Source organism: Rhinichthys klamathensis, unplaced genomic scaffold (genome assembly GCF_029890125.1).
Source record: "Rhinichthys klamathensis goyatoka isolate OS25496 unplaced genomic scaffold, OSU_Roscu_1.1 h1tg000254l_1, whole genome shotgun sequence".
Taxonomy (NCBI): Eukaryota; Metazoa; Chordata; class Actinopteri; order Cypriniformes; family Leuciscidae; genus Rhinichthys; species Rhinichthys klamathensis.
The window spans coordinates 5,146,579-5,165,758 of NW_026606776.1; the positions used below are offsets into that span (position 1 = coordinate 5,146,579).

General features: G+C 39.0%; 1 protein-coding gene across 3 annotated transcripts in view; it reads right to left on the reverse strand.

Annotated features, from left to right (window-relative positions):
* Positions 1-421: 421 nt before the first annotated feature.
* cacnb4b (calcium channel, voltage-dependent, beta 4b subunit) overlaps positions 422-19,180 on the reverse strand; it is a 32,129-nt gene continuing 13,370 nt past the window's right edge. The window contains exons 2-14 of one of the 3 annotated variants that reach the window (XM_056266835.1): positions 18,240-18,323; positions 12,361-12,492; positions 11,774-11,896; positions 11,474-11,601; positions 9,634-9,683; positions 9,342-9,361; positions 9,057-9,137; positions 7,603-7,661; positions 7,338-7,447; positions 5,999-6,150; positions 5,802-5,897; positions 5,175-5,363; positions 422-1,700 (exon numbers count right to left, since the gene is read on the reverse strand). In XM_056266835.1, coding sequence (XP_056122810.1) covers positions 1,416-1,700; positions 5,175-5,363; positions 5,802-5,897; positions 5,999-6,150; positions 7,338-7,447; positions 7,603-7,661; positions 9,057-9,137; positions 9,342-9,361; positions 9,634-9,683; positions 11,474-11,601; positions 11,774-11,896; positions 12,361-12,492; positions 18,240-18,323 — 1,509 coding nt within the window. In that variant the 3' untranslated portion in view covers positions 422-1,415. Of the gene's footprint in view, positions 1,701-5,174; positions 5,364-5,801; positions 5,898-5,998; positions 6,151-7,337; positions 7,448-7,602; positions 7,662-9,056; positions 9,138-9,341; positions 9,362-9,633; positions 9,684-11,472; positions 11,602-11,773; positions 11,897-12,360; positions 12,493-16,949; positions 17,469-18,239; positions 18,324-19,180 lie in introns of those variants that run through there. The other 2 variants (XM_056266837.1, XM_056266836.1) reach the window with 2 other exon arrangements.

The window sequence follows — 19,180 nt, forward strand, 5'->3', positions numbered from 1 at the left end:
TACAGAATGTACTCGTTGCGGCCCTTCGTTTTTCAGAGTTTATTTTTTCTTTAAAATGTATTCTTTTGAAAATGCACAAACTAGCATAAATTAATAAGGCGAGAATATGCAGGCTAGGAACTCCATGGTCTGCCAAGGCCTTGTGTCTGTAAGTTTCAGGTCCAGGAGTGAACTGCTTCCATATGAGGATCTACTTGTCCTTGGCCAGTCCCTTTCACCCTGAAAAACGTATGATCAGAAAAACGACACTTTGCGGGTTTAGTTTGTAAGTATTTGAGATCTGGATGGCAGCTGCTGCAGTTGGCAGGGTGGAGAACAGGGTCACTCCTAAAGAATCAGAACTAAACTAACCTTTTCGTTCTAGAGTTACATTTAGTGTTGAGGTCTTTAATGGTATTTTTTAGAGAAAAGATGGATGTACCAAAGTGCCATCATTTCTGCCATTAAATTATGAAAATGAATCATAAAAAGTCTTGCTAACTCTACTGAGGACTAGATCACAGCGACATTTTTGTTCTTCAGCATTCCTATGTTATGCATCTCTTTAAGCTGTCTTTTCTAACTGGAAATGAATGCCTGGCACGAAACGAGTCCATGGCACTGGATGCAGTGCGTCATGCTAAACTGCACAGATGAGTGGCTGTCTGTGGCTGAATCTGAGATTCCTGCTGTTTACGGCAGAAGTTATGTGGAAATTCCTCCGCCTAAGATTTCGAGGCTTTGGAAAACTCCAAAGATCTTTGTATTTAAGATTCCATTTTCTGTAACAAAAGACAGCTGGCAGTAGGTTTGTGTTACATTATTACTGAAATGTTCCAGTTTGGCAGCCACTTTCTCGGGGTCCTGCTTATTGGTCTGTCCGCTCAAGTTTATGCACTAATGACAAGGGAAGCATGCGGTCAGGTAACATGCTGGCAATAATGACATAAAGACTAACTGAGCTCCTTATTCGGTTTTCAGGGATCCTGCATACACCCTTTGAAACTCTCCGATTCTCTGCTATTGCTAGCTTCACAGAATATTTGCTTTTAAGGGCCAACCAATCATTCAATTCCATTTTGAAGTTAAATGGTTGCTTGGAAGAAGGAAAACCTGCCTTTTTGCAACAGAATAGACAAAAAACAAAAAGTCAACAAGCATATTAACATGTGAAAGCATAACAACTGTCTCCAATTGCATGTTAAAAGGTCCTCTTTCCCCAGGCAGACACATTGAGCCTCGAATAAGCAGGTGGAAATGCAGGCTTTGGTCAGATGGCGAAGGTTCAGGAGGGGCTAAACAGTTTCTGCTTTGTAGCTCAAGAGACCCTAACAAAAGGAAAACATAATGGAAGATGTATACAATTGTGGACAGAAGCCATTTTGGCTCGGTGGCTCTGTGGCTCAGGCTTGGAGGACGAAACGGGGCAGGGTGGCTCAGAGCCGGTGTCGTGAGTCCTGGCTGTAGCTGCCTGGGGAACTGCGGTTGCGGTGGGGCTTGTAGGTGTCCTGGTAGGGGTCCTGGTAGCCCTGCTGCTCTTCCATGTAGTGGTGGTCTCGACCGCTGCCGCCGTGCTGAGAGCCAGAGGAGCCCCGGTTCCGTCCCTTGTGCGCTCGCTCGTTGTGGTAGTTCTCATCTGAGGTCATCAGGTTGCGCCGTTCGTTGGGGGTGGAGTTGTCCCCGGTGTGGTTGGCGTGCCGTGTTTTTTGTCCCTGTTGATTCTGATGTACAAGTACCAAATAAAGTAAGAACCAGCACTGATACTAAAAGGGATAGTTCACCCAAAAATGAAAATGGGAGTAGTGAAAAGCACATTTTTCTTGAGGTGTGCCTTTGGCCCCATTGTACCCTATATATATATATATAAAAAAACGCTATTTATGCTCACAACACAAAGGGAAATTCTTTCTTCTGCTGAACACAAAAGAAGATCATTTGAAGAATGTCGGTAACCAAACAGTTGATGGACATCATTGACTTCCATAGTATGGATAAAATAGTTACCGACATTCTTCAAAATACCTTGTTTTGTGTTCAGCAGAAGAAAGCAGGTTTGGAACATCTTGAGGGTGAGTAAATGAAAGGCTCACCAGAGTGGGGCAAAAGGCACATATTATTTATAGAAATACATTAGGTAAAATAATATGTTTGAAATAATGTCTAAGTTAATACTTGTTCAAAACGACAACTTTAGCAAAGTTTGTACTATTTTCTGTTTATTTTGATAAATAAAACAATTCTTTTTAAATATACTGTCATTAAAATATGTTAATATAAAATATATATTTTAAAAATACAGAAGCAAAATTATTTCAAAAAGATTCTGAAAGCAAGAATTATTAAGGAGATCCCATAACAATTTCACATAGATTAACAGTAGTAACAATAAATATTTTATTATACAATATGATTAATATCATATTTTTAAATATGATGGTTTAATTATAAATTTGTGCAAGTCAATTTACTGGTATTTGTGTCATTATTTACCACCCAAAAAAGCATGTCTTAAACCAGACGCTAATTGGTATATTGCGTTTGTCATTATGAAAATGACCTTTAATTTGTTCTTTAATTTGCACGTCGTCAGTAGATCACACGCAGAACTTTCCACTCCCACCGGCGCTTTTTTTGGAATTGTGCTCTCATGGTAACTTGCCCCCTTTAGTAAATCTGGCCCTATGTGTTAAAGGGTTAGTTCAAAAATGAAAATTCTGTCAGTAATTACTCACCCTCATCTTGTTCCAACCCCGTAAGACTTTCTTTCATCTTCACAAATTAATATATTTTTGATTAAAGGGTTAGTTCACCCAAAAATGAAAATTCTGTCAGTAATTACTCACCCTCATGTTGTTCCAACCCTGTAATACTTTCGTTCATCTTCGGAACACAAATTAAGATATTTTTTATTAATTCTGAGAGCTGGATCACTCCTCCATAGGCTTCTTGAGGGATCGAATCTGGCCGGCCCAAAAGTTATGAAAGACATCGTTAAAATAGTCCGAGTGACTACAGTGGCTCAATCTTAAGTTTATCAAGCGACGAGAATACTTTTTGTGCACAAAAAACAAACAAAAATAACGACCTTTATTCAACTATTCATTTCCTTCTCTGTGGGCCGTGATATTTCACGTAGTGATATTGCGCAAAGCTTCTAGGTTGCACGTCACACGTAGGCTCACTATTGGCCGACGCTGGTCATGTGTGTGATGCGTGACGTGCAACCTAGAAGCTTTGCGTAGTTTCACTACGTGAAATATCACGGCCGTACAGAGAAGGAAATGAATAGTTGAATAAAGTCGTTATTTTTGTTTGTTTTTTACGCACAAAAAGTATTCTCGTCGCTTGATAAACTTATGGTTGAGCCACTGTAGTCACTCGGACTATTTTAACGATGTCTTTCATAACTTTTGGGCCGGCCAGATTCGATCCCTTAAGAAGCCTATGGAGGAGTGATCCAGCTCTCAGAATTAATAAAAAATATCTTAATTTGTGTTCCGAAGATGAACGAAAGTATTACGGGGTTGGAACAACATGAGGGTGAGTAATTACTGACAGAATTTTCATTTTTGGGTGAACTAACCCTTTAAATCTGGCGGCTCACTCCTTCATAGGCTGCTTGGCAATTTCATTCTGCCGGGCCAGAAAAGTTAGTAAAAACAAGATTAACAAGCGACGAGAATACTTTTTGTGCGCAAAAAACAAACAAAAATAACGACTTTATTCAACTATTCATTTTCCTCCGTGTGGGCCTCTGACGTGAGTTCACGAGAGCGCCACGACGCATGCGCGAGAACTAAGAAGATAACACAGATGGGTCTCGATGTAGTGTTTAAAATGGTTCTAAAGTGTGCATTTCCTGGATGTCCGAATCGTTTGTGAGAAACCAACGAGAAAACGTAATAGTGCCTTACCAATGCCTCAAAATGAATGGCTTTCCTTTCACACTTTCCCATAAAATGATCGTGAGCGTCATCTTCTCAGTTCTCGCGCATGCGTCGTGGCGCTCTCGTGAACTCACGTCAGAGGCCCTCAAGGACGAAAATGAAAAGTTGAATAAAGTCGTTATTTTGGGGGTTTTTTTGCGCACAAAAAGTATTCTCGTCGCTTGATAAACTTAAAGGGATAGTTCACTTTGAAATTAATTTTTGGTATGTTTTAGCTTACCTCAAGGGCATCCAAGATGTAGGTGTCTTTGTTTCCGCAGTAGTTTCAATTTAGATATTTTTAGGTCAAACCGTTCTTGTCTGTCAGTCATATAATGCAGGTCTATGGTCTCCACCTCAAAGAGCATGCACAGAGAAGTCCAAATTAAACATGATTTAATGACTCGTAAATGTAAGTACACATTGATGGCCTAAGACATGAAACAAGCAGTTTGTGTGAGAAAACGAACAGTATTTATATCGTTTTTACCTCTTGTAAACACAGCCACGTCCAAGTGATCTGAGGGCGTGGGCGCGGGCGCTTCGGTCTTTCCGGCAAGCGCCGGAAAGCGCCGGGAGTGCTCTCTCGCGCGTGTACGTCACTCATACAATTGTTTTATTTTTTATTTTTTTAATTGTTTTCTTTTACGACGGTTTAAACATCCCGGATAAGCGCAAATTAGTACCATTTTAATTAGCCGTCTTACCTACAATCTCTGTTCTGTGTAAACAATGAGTGACGTACACGCGCGAGAGATCACTTCCGGCGCTTTCCGGCGTTTCGTTTCGTGTCTTAGGCCATCAATGTGTTCTTACATTTACGAGTCATTAAATCATGTTTAATTTGGACTTCTCTGTGCATGCTCTTTGAGGAAGTGACCATAGACCTGCATTATATGACTGACAGACAAGAACGGTTTGACCTAAAAATATCAAAATTGAAACTACTGCGGAAACAAAGACACCTACATCTTGGATGCCCTTGAGGTAAGCTAAAACATACCAAAAATTAATTTCAAAGTGAACTATCCCTTTAAGGTTGAGCCACTGTAGTCACTTGGACTATTTTAACGATGTTTTTACTAACTTTTCTGGCCCGGAAGATGCAATTACCTAGCAGCCTATGAAGGAGTGAGCCGGCTCTCAGATTTCATCAAAAATTTCTTAATTTGTGTTCCCGATGTTGAACGGAAGTCTTACGGGAATTTTTGGGGTGAACTAACCCTTTAAGTAGCCACCTGTGTGTGATGTGCGTGTGTGACTGCGCACCTGCAGGCCGGATATGGCAGACGTAGTGTAAGGGGCCAGGGCAGCAGGGCCGAGGTTCCTGCCCAGCAGAGGGTTGAGTGGGGTACTGCTGGAGGTGTGGGTGGCCTTCCAGTACGCCTCAAGATACTCCGCCAGGTGCTCGCATGCGTCTTCCAACTGATTCTCGTCCAAGATGATGTCAAACATCTCCTGTTGAAAAAAGGAAACACATTCAAGAATATTGACAAAGTATTAGAGTGATGGGCAAGACTTTATTTCGATAGTCCACTTTAGACATTTTACTAAATATAAGTAACTTTGCTACTACATTTCAACTACCAGTCAGAGTATTAGTAGACTGTCTGGAGCACTTTATTTTAATGGTCCCCAACAGACATTCTACTGACTATAAGTAAAACTTTGCAAGTACATGTCAACTTATTCTACTAACCCTAACCTAACAGTCTACTAATACTCTAATGAGAGTTAATTGACATTTAGTTGCAAAGTTACCTATAGTTATTTAAAGCTAAAGTGGACTATGGAAATAAAGTGGTGAGGTTGAGGTTAAAAATGCATAAAGCTGGAGTCTTTTCTGTATTTTCCATCCATATGTGTGTTTAGGTTTGTACGGAAAGGAAGACGCACCGGAGGACACTGTGCTAGTTTATCTGCTGCTACGAGCTGTACATTGAGATGTTTACTCTGCGACTTTCCTCTGGACTTGATGAGCCGCTGGAGGACCTACAGAACAGAAGAGTTGGTTACACAGCAATTTTGAAGTTTGATCTTTTTCCTAGTAAAACACTAAAACCATGACACAGGAGCGTCTCTGTATGTCGCACCTTTGGCGAGGACACTTTGACATGGACGATGATGGGTGCTAGTGAAGTCTTCAACAGCTGAGCAGGATGGTTGATGGTGTCTGCATCCAGCACAACCAGCTGGAGTGAGCGAGCTAGTTCAAATATGCGCTCAATCTCGCTCTGTACCTCAGCTGTACATGCATATCACACGGAGAGTTAGATATTAGTTTAAAGTTTGCACTCTAATAGAAAAAAAACAGGACTTGGAAGTGATTAATTTTGTCATTTGAGAATATGGTGTATATGATTGTATATTGCATTTGATCGCAGTATGTTGGATTAAAGTGCCCCTATTATGCTATTTTAAAGGTTCCTAATTTCATTTTGGAGGTCTCCTACAATAGGTTTACATGCATCCAATGGCAAAATACACTTTCATTTTCTCATAATATACATTGCAGCATTACCACTTTTCTTACGGTGTCTGAAACGGTTCGATAAAGGATTCAGTTTCTCTAAACCCCTCCTTTCCGAGAGCCTACTCTGCTCTGATTGGTCAGATAGCCCAGTCTGTTGTGATTGGTCTACTGCTTACAGCACGTGTTGGAAATGAAATGCCCATTACTATATCTGAATTTCAACACCGGAGGCTTCCTCAGCACTTATACACAGTGATACGAACACTAACAATGGTGTCGGTTTTACTGTATCAATTCGATCCTGAGTCCTCATCCTTTGGAAGTGCATGCAAAGTTGATTCACAGCGCAGAAAACAGCGCCTTCTTAACATGTCTTCTTGACAAAACAAACCAAAATCTTCCAGGCCTCAGCTACAACTACAGTATTTGAGGGCGGGTCAAAGTAGACGTTCACGGGCAGCCAATGAAGACCATAAGCTGACATTATGCAAATTTCTTACAAACCTACGTAGGTTCGTGCAGGAAGTAAGACTGGAATTACCGACGACTCGTTTAAGGCAGTTCAGAATCAGTTCTTTCTTATGGGAGTTAAGAAGTCAAGTCAACTTTATTTTTATAGTGCTTTCAACAATACAGATCGTTTAAAAGCAGCTTTACAGTGATCAACAGGAAAGTAATGATTCAATGATACAAACAGAGTTTAATTTGGCTGTAAAGCATCTCTAAAAAGAAAATAGGGTCATTGTTCAGCTGAAGTCAGTTCAGTGTTGGGCAATAACTTCATTTATCATGCACTTTGATTTTTGAAAATTTGCAGAACTTTTATATTTACAACATGCAAGGTGAAATCCGAAAAAGCATAATAGGGGCACTTTAAATTTAACCTGTATTTAATTTAAATTTAAATATTTCTTTAATAACCCTTTGTCAGTTATGTTTAGGCTCTCTCTATATCTTACCAAGACTGGATCTGGTATTTGAGCGCTCAATAATGGCTCTCTTGCTGGGATTGTTAAGCACTGATCTCTTTGCCAGTGAGATGTCTGCTGTCACACGTGTGATAGTTATCCTAGGACGATAAATACATGATCTATAGTTAGCTGCAGTGCAAATCTGTAATTATAACATATCAGACACCCTGTTTGTAACAATCTCCATCTTTTACAAGAGTTGTGCAGGAAGATGATATTTTCAAATGACCTATAAACCACTTTTGTTACTTACCTGCCATCAAACCGGTGTTTCAAGTAGTCAAAAAGAGCTTTCTGCATCATATCAGTGACCTGTACCAAAGATATGAAGCGTATTTTTAAAACATCTAAACTTAAATACATATTTATATAACAATTTCATATTTAAATAATAACATTTGCTCTGTTCTAAAACAATGTTTGCGTGTGCCTTGGTAATGCTTAAGGTATTGTACTACTGTAGCTGAGCAACATGTTAACGTCAAACTCGATTGAAATAAGAGTGGAACTAAGCCCGCCTACATTTTCAGCAGCCTTGGTTCCTGGCGTATTTTCCCATTCATTTTTCTCATAGGGAAAGCTTTTTATTTAAAGCAAATAATTATTTCAGACAAAATAGACAAAGGTACAAAACTACATAGCTTTATAAGCTTTAAATCCCATGAAGCATTAAAATAAACACAGAAATATAAAACTATATGGTTTTCTGATTGGTGGAGATTTATTTACAGAATCATGGGTAATGTAGTTTTTCACCAGGAATTCTGCTGTTGAACAATTATTGATCAATTATTTAAAAAAAGTTGAAATAATGCAGGCTGATGGCTTGAACAAAAGCATGTACCATCTATTAACAACCATGTAGCTCACAGTTGGTCTGTCTTTAAAGGTTTACGAGTTATCGTTTAAAATCAATCCCCGTATTGAGAAAACGAATGGGATTTTTACTCCTAAAACCCTACTGTTTATCAATTGGTAGTCTCCTGTGCAAAGTGCTATTTGTGTGCCACATATGTTAAGCATTCCAAATTGGTCACTTATAAGGGTCCATGCCTTACAAGACATTTGCGCATATAGGCAGCAAGGCAGTTTTTGGAACAGAGCTAAACATTTAATTTTGTTTTAAGGACACATACCTGCCTCATCAATGCATAAACTTAAAACAAATCACTGTAATTTAAACACCAAGCAGCTGCGTGAATAAATGAAATCCTTACAATAAAGCAAACCTGCATCTAGTTACGCCTTATAAAGGAGCTTGTTTTCCTTATTCATTTTGCCTTCTTTCTTTCTCTCACAGATTTCCTCCCTCCATCACCGTTTCCCTTTTCTGTCTCTTTCTAATTTCAAACCGTGCTCTACTTTCTAGCACTGACGTCTCCTGGACCCCGGAAGGTTGTTGCCGTGGTAACAGAACGGCGGAGAGGAGGAGTATGTTTTTGTTTTCTCTGTGTGAGGAGATGGAGAGACTGGAATAGATATTATATTTTGCTGGTATCAATAACGCAAGATGCGCACACACAGACGGGCAGCAAGTCATAAACAAAGAACGTCAGCTCTACGGCCTTGACGGGGGAATTTTCTGCTCAATGTTATTTTATGATGACTTCGCTGATTCGCCTTGTAAAAACTCTCCAGATTGATCTGTGACGAAAGCATTTTTCCGTTTGATGATGATACACCTCAACATCATTTGAGACAACCCACCTCATATCCTTTCAGGGATGGACCAACCAGCACCACAGGCCTCATGGAAGGCACAACATCATAGGGAGTCACGTGTTCAGTCTGCATATGAGATCATAGGCAAATAACAAAGCACAGCGTAAAGGACAATGCTTACATAATATCAGCTCAATACGTCAACTAGTTTTTAAGCACGAGTTTAGTTTAACTTGAGAGGAATTTGTGTTTAAGACAGCGGTGACAGTCTCCTCAGTGACTGGACGGGAAGGTTAGGTGGGGATTCTTCCATCCTGTGGACACACTTACCACTTTCTGTTTCTGCTTCCCTGTACAAAGAGAGGGAAAAAAAAGGAAAGTCAGAATAAAGCACGGTCAAGTTCTTCAAATTTGAGAATGCCATTCAAGTCATTCATGGTCCACTGTCCCATGCTCACAAGAAGCTGCTCGATTGATCTTTAGCCTTACGCAGGACAGTGTTGAAGTAAAATCATCCACTGACGAATTGCCTACGATTCCGTTTTATTTTCGGGGAGATTCCTGAAACCCCACCCCCATCTCCTAAAGCCCCACCCCCACCCCCACCAAATCACTGGCTCACCTGATGACATCACATCCCCCAAACTGGAGGACGAGCTTCCACTGGACTTACTAAAGAAATGAGCAGACAAACAGAGAAAGAGATAGAACATTTTTAGTCTGCGTGTCCAAACACACAAGCGGACTACTCTAAATCTTAATACTAAATGCTATAATCTCGAAGTTCTAATAGCTAATGCATAAGACCTGGTCAGACCCACACTGATTCTATGTCATTGTCCATGTACTGTGACCTAGAACTGATGCTGCATGTAGAATTGTTATCGATAGTCACCTGGGTTTGAGGGTCAGTCATCCGATTTCAAACTGCGAGCTGGTGTCACCTAACCTGATACCCAGTTTTCAACAAATCAGATGTCAAACAATCTCAAAATTCCACTGTATTTCAAGTCTCAAGTAAACTGCCTCATAATTTGATGCTGGGTCTCTCATCTGGTAGTCTCAGCATCAGACATTCCACCCATGGACCAGGTCTGATGCATATTTTATACAAAAATGGCAAGAGCTCTCCAAAATTCGAAGCTCAAATCTAATTAGCCTCAACGCAATTTCCACTGTGCAAACATTTTTATCAGTCTTCCTGGAAAAAAAAAGAGTTTATATAGTACCAGGCTGCCACAATAAACAAAGTGTAGGAGGTTCATACCTTAACATCTTTAAAAGATATTCAAGTGAGACACTAAAAAAGTATATCCTTGTGCACAATAGTATATTCTGTTTTTTTTCAGAGTTATGTCCATGGGGGAAAATAAAATCTGTATTTATTACTATATTATTCAGCTCTAGTTCTACAACAACTTGCACAGACTGTGGTGCCATTATTTGAAAGGGTTACTATTTTGTAACACTCTCTATTTTTGTATTATTGATTTATATTTAACACATCAAACATTCAACAATCAAAACAAAGCAAAATTAAACAAAGACAAATATCAAACAAAAACAATGACAAAGACAAAAAACAAAACAAAACAAAAACAAAACAAAACAAAACAAAACAAAACAAAACAAAACAAAACAAAACAAAAACAAAAACAAAAACAAAAACAAATGATGATTGAATGCTCTTATTTTTCAAACAGACAGTTTAAGTGGGTGGTTCTTGGCCAGAATAAACTGCACTGTGGACTAGATATCGATGTTGATACTGATACTGTTGAGTACTCTGGTACTGCATTACTGGAGCGAAGACATGCAATGAAAGAACAGTAAACTGTGATTAAATGTATTATCTGGGGTCAAATTCAAGTCATGATGTATTTGGCAAAGATAACAGTCCAGATTACATTGCATAGAAATGGTGAAAAAATAAAGGGTAACAATTCAGGAAAATCCACAATACCCTCTGGTTTTAAATTTCAATGCTATTCTCCCATATTTACAGCGGCAAAAGTACACTTTCTTTAAAAGGCCACCTCTGTTCTTGAAACCCACAACACTTATTTAATAGCAAGGTGTACAGACTGGGATATATAGTATATATTTAAAAATGTCTATTGTGTCCTAAAATAAGGCATGCAGTGACTAATATGCAATATTCTGTTTCTACATCAACAATCTATAGTATCTACAGAATAGCACCTACAGAGCATTTGGTTTTCTACAGATTCAAAAGGGCATCGAAAACATGTTTTTAATAATGGATCAAATTACATATAAAAATGAGCCTAGAAATATGAAGTGGTGCACATTTTTGGAAGATTCTCCAAGATTTCATAGCCAGGTTGATTAAAAAAAAGAAGAAGAGAATATTATAAGAACAGACAGATTATTAAGGACCAAGAGGTTGTGGAAAATCAAATGCTCCATCAACTAGGTAAGAATGTTCTGTGTCTGCTTACCCTTGTACGCGGCTTTTCTTCTGTTCCAGCTGTGCTCTGATATTCTCCAGCTTCAGGGGACTGGGGATAAAACCAATCTCACAGCCTTCTTTCACCAGCCTCCCAATCCACCAGTCATTATTAAACTTCTGCATATGGAACAGAGAAAGGACAAAAGAAATAAAAGCTTGGAAAAACTTAGCGTTTGACCAATGATACCAGTTTTAGTAATGAATTTTGACTGGATTTTTTTTTCTATATTCAAAGTCATCAATGAGTCAGTAGTGACCCTTTCACTAATGGGCCACCAGACCACAGTACCTCTTTGATGTGCAGGAAGTCTTTTGCATCGAATGAGATGGCAGTTCCTGGCACAGGCACATCTTCATCCAGCGCACCACAGTAACTGACATTTGTCTTCACGGCAAAGGCCACCGCTTTGGCCTGGAGGTCGATGTTGTTAGAATTAAAAACAAAATAAATATATAAAAAAATAAAGAATACACACAAACCACACACACGCACGTTTACATCTAAATGGGGACATTCCATAGACGTAATGGTTTTATACTGTCCAAACTGTAAATTCTATCCCCTTACACTAACCCTACCCCTAAAAACAACTCATCACACAAAACTTTCTGCATTTTTATAAAAACCTTTAATTACTTCATTTTTATACCAGATTTACAAATGAGGACGTCATTAAAGGGAGGTTTTTGGATATTTTTCCAGGTTTTGTTCACTTCTGGGTACAAATTTGTCCCCAAAAAATAGTTAAGTAGGTAGCCTACACGCACGCACGCACACACAGTGTTGGGGTAATGCATTACAATATAAAGCATGTGTTACATATGATAAACTCCACATAATAATATGTAGTAAGTGTGATTTGTGTCTGTCCTGACCTTTGCCCTCTCCAACTGCTGTGCAGCCTGCTGTTCTCGCTCCTGGCGGCCCTGACTACCCCCCTCCGGCCTCTCCTCCTCCAACGACACATCTGAATCAGACGGCCTGCTAGTGTAGGAATCAGCTGAACCCTGCCAACAGAAGGCACATACTAAATTACTTACATGCATGCAGTCTAGTAATGGCTTTACATGGGAAAAGTTATTAAAATGACATTTTCCTTGCTTAGTCCACCCAGATCACTTATGAAAACCTCAAAAATGGGTTGTTCTGAAATATCAGCTCACTAACATTAGCTCGTCCATGTTGATATCTAATCAGAATTCAGATACTTGGTCTGCCCTGATGGAAGACAGTCTGAAATATGTGGAACCAATCAAAATCAAGGACATTTACATATAGATGCTTTACATGGGAAAAGTTATTAAAATGACATTTTCCTTGCTTAGTCCACCCAGATCACTTATGAAAACCTCAAAAATGGGTTGTTCTGAAATATCAGCTCACTAACATTAGCTCGTCCATGTTGATATCTAATCAGAATTCAGATACTTGGTCTGCCCTGATGGAAGACAGTCTGAAATATGTGGAACCAATCAAAATCAAGGACATTTACATATAGAAGTCTTAAAGGTATAGTATCAAAAACTGTAGCTCAATCAACAGAACATGGCAGTAGCAATGCCAAGGTCATGGGTTTGACTCCCAGGGAAATCACATGTGTACCTTGAATGCAATGCAAGTTGCTTTGGCGTCTGCCAAATATAAAAAAAATTAAAATGTTTTTATAGGTCAGAGTTAGGATGGGATATTGCCATATAAAACTCAATAATGTTTGTTTTGGGTTTAAGAAACCTGCAATAACCTTGAATTGGACAGCTGTGCAAAAAGTGGGAAAAAAGACCAGTTTCCAAAACGGAGAATGACTTAAAAAAGAGATTTACCTGAAACCGTCTTTCCCATTGTAGAAATACATATTGACATTTGACCACATTTGTGCATCAAAAAACAAGATCAGACCCTTCGGACTGTAAAAAAAAAAAATTGCAATTGCAATGGTTAAAGACTGTAAAAATGCTACAGTAAAACCTGTTAATTGGTTAATATTAAGTTTCTTTGGTCTATATGGTTCTTATCATTTATGTTGTTAAATGTTTAGTGTCATGTGTTACCATGATTGTGTTTTGTGTTTGTGTGTAGCACTATGCAGAAATTACAAAAGTAAAAATAAAAACAGATTTTAGTACATTGATTTAGTATTCATTGTTAATGAAATTAAGTTTTTTTTTTTTTTACCCAGGTCAATCTGTAAAACTTAAAATGTTGCTACTGTATTTTTACAGCAAAGTTGCTGCCATCACAGCTGCCGTTTTATTAACGTAATTTTCAGAGATTCTTTTTTTATTACAGTGCCTTGAACTCTCTTCCTTGGTCATTATGCACATTGGTCTGGTCAGCTGGATTTTCATTACGTCTGTGATTCTCATGTTTGCCTATTCAGACCGCAGCAAACACAGGTCAGCAAAAAAACCACCTGTACCTCTATTAACTAGACAGAGCTGTCACCCATAGAGATACACGCTCCTTACGCAAACAGAAAATACACCTGTGAACTGAAGGTGAATTCAGGTAAAGTCCTTTTGTTCCCAGTCTACATTAGTCTTTAAAAATAACAGATAGATTTACTAATAGACCAGGTAATAATAAACATTTATTTCACATGTAATTTCTTTTGTTATTGGTATAGCAATTAATTACACAAATGTGCAATGTGTGACATGGATACTGTTATGTAAAATGTCACCCACCATTTTAAGTCATCACACATTTTTGTATAAATTGAATATGAACGTTCACAGTTTAAAAGAGTGTAAGCAGTATGCATTCAAATGATTTGGACTGTAATTCCCACCTTGAGGCATCTGTCCCTGTCTGAGACAAATATAGACATTATGAATCCTAAAATAGAGTAACAGGCTATGATATGTCAAACCTTTATCAACAGGATAGAAACCCATTATCTTCAAACCAAAAACTATAAATTTATGAGCTTCCAAAACCGTTTAATGCTGTACATTCATTTCAACAACGTGTCTCCTCATCCGTTTCCATCATCCATCAGTTGTGAGAAAGTTCCTTATTACTTCCGTATCTTTTACAACCAACTACTCTAAATAGTAAAACGTTTTCAATAGTACAAATACTACTCCAAAGTAAAAACTCAACCCTAGGATATATCCTCTCAGCATTCCTATGCGAAAACATAAGATAGTTTCCTTTGAGAATACATACCTTCACTGCTGGCTTCTCAGGACCATGAAAAACGTCACAATACATAATCTGAACATTTTCACCTGAAATCTCCATGAAGTCCTCAGACGGCTCCATGACATTCAAGAGAGAGGCACCTGAACCCTATCGGCTAAATAAAAATATATACCGTAGGCATTCACACTTTCCCCCTTTAAGATAATAAAGAAGATCCAACCAGCAAGTACATAGTCCTCTAATTAATGAGAGATACTGCTCAAAGTGAAGCGAAGCTAGGAAGCTGTATTCTGTTAATCCAATTTGGAAACAACATTAGCTCAAGTCAGTGAAAAGAATGATCGGGTCAATATCGCATTAGAGAGAGGCTGAGAGAGAGAGAGAGAGAGAGAGAGAGAGAGTGAAAAAGCCTCACAGTCGGCTAAAAAATTTCAGCACGCTGCCTATGGCAAAACACTTTTTCCCTGAAGGCAGCCGCTCGACACAAGCTTACTTCAGCAGGGACCCAATTGAGGCCGGTGAGTCCAATCACAAAACGCCTGATTCGGGAAACAAAAAAATGCACAAGTTTGCTTATCTTCCGCCGCAGAAGTGATGATTGTGAGCAAAAAACGAAAATTCAAACGAATGGCTTTCATCCTCGATTTTGACGAGATAACAGTCTTTTTGCTGAAGAGTGACTTTGGAGGGCCTGTATAGATTCATGTATAACATCATGAAGAGAAACAATGGCCCAAAATGAAGTTAAAACAGACAGGTTTCTCTTCAACTAAACTAGGCTTTTTTTTAAGCTTAGAAGCTTTATAGCCACAATTCAACTGGGTTTGCAATGCAAAGCGCAGCGAATGTGGTTCAAATGGGTCTGCATTTTATTAGTAAACAAATATTATATTCTCCCAGACACCAATTTGGAAGTATGTAGAAAATCAGTCATGAACACAGACTATGTAGTTACAGAACTTCTACAAACAAATTTATTAAACATTAAGCTTGCTGATTGAAATTTTGGTAACACTAAAGGCCCATTTATACCAATGACGATAACTATAAGCATAACGGTAAAGATATAGTTCTTAAAATAGTTCTCAATATTAAAGAATACCAGAGTCCACAACACAGCTATAACGATAACGGCACAGAAAAACGATATCGTTGGAATCACTTTCAGAACTATTTTATCCAGCTGATGAACCATAAAAACATAGACACCCAATCAGAATCCATCCTGTTGTAACAAGCCTGAGCGTTTAAAGTGACAGACAAGCACATGCTCAGAATCTTTATAGTTATCGTTCTTGGTGTGTTAAGGGTCCAATTCTCACTATTAACTAGTTGCTTATTAGCATGCATTTTACTAGGATATTGGCTGTTTATTAGTACTTATTAAGCACATATTAATGCCTTATTCTGCATGACCATATTCTACATCTCTTAATCCTACCCAATACCTAAACTTTACAACTACTAATAATAAGGAGTAATTAGGAGTTTATTGACGCAAAAGTTGTAGTAAATAGTGAGAAATAGACACTAATCTAAAGTGTAACTGAAATTTTAAATGATTTTATGTGCCCTAGTTAAAAAGTTACACAACACCATATACCATGTTTATTCAAAAAAGCAAAGGAACCTGATTATGGATTATAGTCTGTATCTTAAATAGATGGTCTATATACATATAGGACACTGAAATATAAACACAGCTGATGGGAATTAAAGTGGGTTCTATGGGCCTCCAACACATACACACACAATTCCTGATGGCTTTTCCAGACTTCTGGCTCGATTTCATTTTAAGGCATTCAAGTGGGGCGCCTAAGCCATGTGACTCATTACATTCTACACATCAGCAAGATAAGGCTCTGCCCCTTTAACAGCCAGACAGTAAATGAAGCTTTACAATTTTATTTTAATCCTGAAAAAAAAGCAAACCCCCCCCCCCCCCCCCCCAAAAAAAAACAAACAAACTGGAAAATGAATGAGAGACGTGTTTTTTTTTTTTACTGTAGGATTCTTTAAACACGCCATATGGAATAGGAGTTAATGTTCAATGGGAATGTGTGCTATTAACAACACATACAAAAAGACACATACACACAAGCCTCTGATGAGCATCTCCCAATAGTACACCCACGGAAATTGGTGGGCTGCATCTTAGAAAATCATGGTACACTGAGTCTCGCAGGCCCTGTATGTGCAGCACAGCTGAGCCAGTGTTCGGCACACGCACACGAGCGCGCTCACGCACGCACACATATAGCCAGTGGGAAAACACTATATATAGCCGTAGCCAGTTCCGATCAAGAGAAAAATAACTCACCGCCTCCGAGTCTTCAAATCCATGCAGGTACAAATTGTCATACATGGAGGTTTGCTATTCCAAAAAGGTCTTCTTGAAGAATAGAGAAAAAAAGAGGAGGAGGAGGTGGTGGAGATGGAGAGAGAGGGGGAGGAGGAGGAGGAGGAGGAAGAGGAGGAGGAGGGAGCCACCACCACAAAAAAAGAATCGATGGGGGGATGACGATTCCCTTGCTCCACAGAGGAAGAACAAGGAGGGAAAAAAAGGGTGAGAGATGCCTCACGAGAAAGGATGGAGAGAGAGAGAAAGAGGGAAAGCAGGCCTGTGCAGACGGCTCGGCCTGCAGGATGGAGTGGATCCCTCGTTCAGCCTCCAATTCTCTCACATCCTCAGGCAGGGAGAAGCTTCCCAACGGCTCACTGACGCGGACGTTTCATCATCTCTCAGCAACACGCTCACACACACACACGGCACGGCGCTGCTCCCCGCATCAGAGAGAGAGAGAGAGGGTAAGGCAGAAAGAGAGAGAGAGAACCCTTCCTCAATCTCAGGCTGACGACACAGTTGACCAGCTGCATGCTGATTGGTCGAGCAGCCTTCTAGTCAGAGCTGCTGCTGACGTGTGTTCTCCTTGACAGTGAACGCTTATGAGAGAGAGAGAGAGAGAGAGAGAGAGAGAGCCTCCCTCTGCCTCTCTCATTCTCTCTTTCCTTCTGTTATTTCTTTTGAATGTACAGTCAGTTTTTCTCCAGTATGTTCCCCTTTATTTGTCAGTTTTTCTCCAGTATGTTCCCCTTTATTTGCAATGATCATATCTAAAACTTGTTTAATATGGCCACACACACACACACACTTATTTATATATTACATAAATAAAAACAAATCTTTTACTGTTTTTACCTCTTTTATCAACATACTCTATAGTGGACGTTAGTGTGATCTAACATAAGGTCTGGATGATGTAAATATGTATTGTATATACTTCATATTTATGTACACTCAATATAAATTATATAAATAAATTATGAACGTCACTTATACAAATTTGCATTATGATCTGTGACAAAAATTATAGTGGAGTTGGAAGAAAAAGAAAAATGAGAAAAAGGTTTTAACAGGCATGCATCACAGCACATTAAGCCTATCTGAACAAAACAAGAATAAGGACAGTAAATGTTTGCTACATTAAATGTGTCTGAGTACTATTTCTACTGTTTAAGTGACTAATCTCTAAGTAATAATTTAATTGAGCCAAATAAGGGGAGCATCGCTTTTTACCTGATCACTTCCAGAAATGGACAATTTCTTTACCTGTCTCAGGATAAAACTGGTGGAGGTGGTGCTGCCATCAGACCTCTTCAGTCGACTACGGCGTGAATATGTTCCCCTGTTCACCTGTAGAGGGAGCAATGACAAAAACATGAATGAATTGTTTCAGATATGGTTGTTCTCCAATCCTTTCCCAACCATTTACTTTTGAGAATATAATATTATTATCTATGTTAATGGAATAATTTTTCTGATATTTGATATTAACGTAACACTTTAGAATAATGGTCTGGCATTAATAGGTAACTATGCAGGAGGAAGTAATGCAGGACAAATGAGTGGTACTACATTAACACTTCAACTACTACTATTAACTAATTTGTAAGCAAGATTAACTAATCAGTACGTAATATCAAATTTAGGACTGAGATAGTTCCCTATCAGTCAGTCACTTTCGACGTTACATCAGTGACTGACGATTTGGGATCTCGTCTGAGAGCCCAATCACCTACAAGTGGTACAGAACAAGCCAATGGACTTTGGCGAGTAAGATTTGCATCGCAAACCACACCCTGTGCTTCAGATATATAAGGAAGTATGCAGGACTTTACTTTACTTTAGCTCTGCTGAAGCTTCTTCCTGGTTCCGTTAAACCACTGGAAGAGATGACAGCAGTGGGGAAAGGTTGCTTGCACACTGTGGAAAGCTTGCTTGCACACTGCGCATTCTCTAAAATAACATTTCTACACGCTGTGCAGGCAACGTTTCCCCAGTGCACTTCAGCCCAAAAGAGTTTTTTCCTCTAAAAGATTAAACACGGTTGTGATGTTGCATCTTTTTCAAGATGTCATTCCACCCATGTGTTTCTTGATGAGGTTGTTACCTGGCCCCATCTGACAGTCACGATCACTGTCTCACGTGTCTGGGTTGTAAGCACGCTGAGACATTGTTAGTGGATTAGTCATGTACCCACTGCGGGAAGA